This window comes from Sphaeroforma arctica (genome assembly GCF_001186125.1).
Source record: "Sphaeroforma arctica JP610 unplaced genomic scaffold supercont1.1099, whole genome shotgun sequence".
Classification (NCBI taxonomy): Eukaryota; class Ichthyosporea; order Ichthyophonida; genus Sphaeroforma; species Sphaeroforma arctica.
The window spans coordinates 18,519-22,942 of record NW_014039459.1 but is presented as its reverse complement, the minus strand read 5'-3'; the positions used below and the strand labels follow the sequence as shown (position 1 = coordinate 22,942).

The following is a 4,424-nucleotide window of genomic DNA, read 5'->3' as shown; positions in this document are numbered from 1 at the left end:
TATATATATTTATATAATGACCGGTATCGAAGCATATGGCGCTTATGTGTCTTATGCAAGTTAGCCCAGAGGCTTAAATTCAAATGTAGCCAGCCACTTCATCCACACTCGCTGCATACTAACACCTATCAATTATCTACTGCTAAACAACACCGCCAGCACAACGTCAATGTCGATGCAATTCCAAACCCAACCCCAAACCCAACCAAGTGACAAGAAAACGACCACCACCAACACCACCACCACCACCACCACCACCACCACACCTCACACGATACGAAAGGACACTCAAGACGCACCTCAGAGCCGGAAACAGGACTCTGCGACGCAGAACGATCCCAAGTCTGCACCTAAATCTGGACCGGGACCTGAAGTGGGCAATAAACTTATAGGCCGGCTCGACGCCTATGAACCCATCGCCGAAGTCAGTGACGAGACCAGCTCACTCACGGCCCTGAGTGAAGCTGAGGCCTACAACGAGGATATGAGCCGCACGCCGTTAGGCACACGCTACATCCGCGCGGGGGGTGGCAGTACGGCTACGACTACCACCACTACGTCTACCACGACTAGTGCTACCTTTGCCAAGAACCAGAGCCAGAACCCGAACCAGAGCCCGAACCAGTCCCCGTTTACGGATGAACGTCTGCCGACCACCCCCCTGGCGTACCCCTTCAGCGCCCACTTGCTGGACGACATGCCGCAGAGGCGCGAACGCGCGCACTCGCACAACATCAGCTCACAGAGTGAGGAGAAGCGACCGACCCAGCGACGACTCAGCAACGTGCAGAGCTTCAACGCGGGCGTGCGTATGATGTCGATGAACGCGCTGGTGGCCAGTATGGACGAGATCAACACGAACGTTAACCTGGCGGAACTCAACGCTAATGTGCACCACGTGGTAGACGATGAGAAGACTGAGGGCGAGGACGAAGAGGAGCTGGAGTATGCACCGCCGCCCGCGCGACTTAGGGGGCCGTCGCTGGCGGAGTTATCGGTATGAGGGTTAGATGTGCATGTATGGTTGGGTGGAAGGTGCACACACACGTGTGTGTGTGTGTGTGTGTGTGGGTTGTTACGTGTGATGTATGGACGGGTGGAAGGTGCACACACGCACGTGTGTGGGTCTGTGTGGGTGTTAGGTGTGCGGATATCAATCGAAGGGCACGTAGATGCGTGTGTATGTATGTATGTATGTATTCATACGTGTATGTATGCACGATGACTATAGAATATACTGCTTACCTATGAACACCTATAAGGTATCCTGGGTACCTATAAGCACCCTGTGTCAGAGTATTATCACACACTTTCGTCAACTGAAAGTAGAAATTAGCCATGTCTTCAAACTATACTCAATGCCAATACACATTCTGTCTAACTCGTAGGAGGTTTTCCGAAGGAAGTCCATTGCCGATGTAGGTAGCTCCATCTCTCAATTCAACCAGCAACGTTTAGCCGACTCTGCAGTGGCCAATGAGATTATAGAAGAGGACTCTGGCTTGGATCTTACGGAAGAGCAAGTGTAGGGACGCCATTAGATAATAAAAGCAAAGTCAGGCGATGCCATGACGATGCAGATGCACGCTATCTCTGGTACATACACAGAAACTAAGTACTGTTTACGTTGAAGCTAGAAATCAATAATTACATAAGCTGAAACTAAGTATTGCTTACGTTGAAGCTAATCATTGCATACGGCGAAACTAGTAAATATGTAAGTCGAAATTGGTGAGTAGACACTTTGAAGCTAGAAATTATATTTATTGAAGATAATGTTTACACACATTAAAACTAATGAATACACGCATTGAAAACAATAATTACATAACATACATTGAAATAAATAATTACATACATTAAAACTAATGACTACACATATTAAAACTTATGATTACATACATTGAAACCAATGATTACATACATTAAAACAAATGAATACATACTTTAAATATTATCATTACATACTTAAAAACTAATGACTACACATTAAACTAATGATTACACACATTAAAACTAATGATTACATGCAAAAAAACTAATGAATACATACTTTAAAAATTATGAATACATACATTAGAACTAATGACTACACATATTAAAGCTGATGATTAGACACATTAAAACTAATGATTACATATATTGAAACTAATAAATTTCACTCGACATCATCGAGAGCATCATCGTATTAGACGTGTGAAAGTATGCATGGAGACAAGCTCAACCCGCCGACAGCCATTGCGCTTGGTGTGGTATTTTCTTAGTTTTGAGTCGCATTTGATTTCACTCTTCAGCTTCAGCTGTTCAAGCGAGGCACAACGTCGGCGACCAATTCTGCTCCACTTCTATTAGTTACATAGACAAAGTAACCTTTTCTCTCATTTGAACATGATCACAATTCTGAAATAAATCGTAAAAACATCATTCCCAAAATCGAAAACCCTAAACCCATGCACGGGGTAAATTGACTCGATGATATATCCAGCATATAAATATCTATCACCACAACAATCTCGTTGCGATAAATCAAAGATCGGGGGTTCATAATGTCTGCACATGGTACAGGCCAAATCGTCGGGAGTATCCGTGTCGGAAGATTAACTTGTACACTTATGGATCATTGGTATTTGATCCACAAAGCTACAGGCTGATTGTACGAGTTTCAGATGTTGTATCCACTTACAGCAACCCCGCTGTGGGCGTTTAACAGAAATAGGAATCGCATTGCCCTTATCACACTAAAATGCTCAGCAACTCGGCGAAGGCGCGATTGACAGATGGTCTTTCCTTAGCATGACAGTTTATTTTTCGTTCTGTTAGATGCTGAGGGAGAAGTACGTTACCAGAGCTATCAGCAGTAGACTGTGGTAGCCCACTCCGTAGTTGAACGCCAACAGGCCCATCAGTACGAGCGTGGCACAGCACAAGTAGGTCCGATTAGCCAGGAATCTGTAGCGGTTGAATGTTTCCACATCCTGTGAAGTGGATATAATGCAACGGAAGCGAAGAACACGTCTGAGTTGTAGGTACACGCGTGTATGTGCGTGCGTGCGTGCGTGCGTGTGTGTGTGCGTGTGGGGAGGTGGGGTTGGAACAAACTCATTAGGACGATAGCTCACCGCACATACGATTGTGTCGGAAAGGACTACGTCACTCGTTGGATTGAATACTGAAAGCCTGTTGAAGGGACATTCCTAGCCCTATCTCTACTTATAAAAGGTGGCGAATGGAACATGAGAAACGTTATTCCTAGGCTCTATATAAAATAGAAAGGGGCATGGAATATAGAAGAAAAGCGCTTCCTAAATCCTGTATCTAAATATAAAAGGAATATCACGGAGTATTGGGGAAACGCCCTTGCTAGCCAATATGAAAGATGGAGAATGGAGTATAGCAGACACGTCATCCTGGCTCTATATCTAATTTTGAAATATGCTGCTTGGAGTTTAAAGGAAACGCCCTATCTAAAGCTCTATATCTAATTATGAAAGGTAGGATCATGGGGTATAGAGTAAACGCCCTATCTAGAGCCCTATATCTAGTTATTAAAGGTAGGATCATGGAGTATAGGAGAAACGCTCTTGCTAGCCCTATATCTAAATACGGGTGGAGCATGGAGAATAGCAGAAGCGTCAGTCTAGCCCTATATCTATCTACAAGGGGTGGGGCATGAGATATAAGGGAACCGTGAGATCATACCTCCACAAGGTCTTGTCATGTAACAAATAAAATGACCAATTTTGAAAGGATATATATCTTCGTAATAGGGAGACGGCGTACAGCAATAGCACGCCTGGCACTGGCTATTAGAAGGTACCTGCATGTACTGCAACAGTATAACCCCATAGTTTTAGCTCAGCACTGGCTGGTAAAAGGCACCTGCACGTATACAACAGCCAACACCCTACAGTTGTGGCCCACCAGGGGCTTCATCCAGACAGCTGTGAAACAATATTCTCTCACAAACCTGTACATAGTATACTACTAGGCATAGTATACGAGTATGGGAGGACTATTCGCGTAGCGCTTTGAGTCACTTCCTGGTGCTATGTTCGTATGTATGGTACACATGTATTTGAATACATAAACCAATTGACCTAAAATCAAACGTCTATATAACCCCTAGCGCCAGTTTTTTGGTATCTATTTCTTAATGTTTGATTTATGTATTCATATCATATATATATATATATATATATACCCACATACCGTCTTGTGCCATTTCCTGGCGCTGCGGTTGCATATCTGATATACCAGTCGCGCCACAGCACGCACTTCAGCTGGCCGCACATTGCCCACATCCCCCCTCTGCAAATGACACATAGAGTAGATACACAATGAGATAGCTGTGTTGTGATTAAACTATATATATATATCTAATACACACATACACACACACACACACACACACACACACACACACA

The 4,424-nt window shown here is 44.1% G+C and overlaps 2 protein-coding genes across 2 annotated transcripts in view; one reads left to right on the top strand and one right to left on the bottom strand.

Annotated features, from left to right (window-relative positions):
- Nucleotides 1–169: 169 nt before the first annotated feature.
- SARC_09979 (hypothetical protein) lies at nt 170–1,588 on the top strand (the record flags this gene model as incomplete). The annotated part of the gene is made up of 2 exons (XM_014295989.1): nt 170–997; nt 1,389–1,588. 2 exons carry the CDS (start codon nt 170–172, stop codon nt 1,527–1,529), a joined length of 969 nt encoding a protein of 322 aa, XP_014151464.1. The 3' UTR covers nt 1,530–1,588.
- A 1,139-nt stretch (nt 1,589–2,727) lies between these two features.
- The window catches only part of SARC_09978 (hypothetical protein), a gene marked incomplete at its 5' end in the record, with an annotated part of 13,151 nt that continues 11,454 nt past the window's right edge, over nt 2,728–4,424 (bottom strand). Inside the window, 2 exons of the mRNA XM_014295988.1 lie at nt 2,728–2,975; nt 4,210–4,308. Of these exons, the coding sequence (XP_014151463.1) occupies nt 2,817–2,975; nt 4,210–4,308 (258 nt within the window). The remainder of the gene's footprint in view (nt 2,976–4,209; nt 4,309–4,424) is intronic.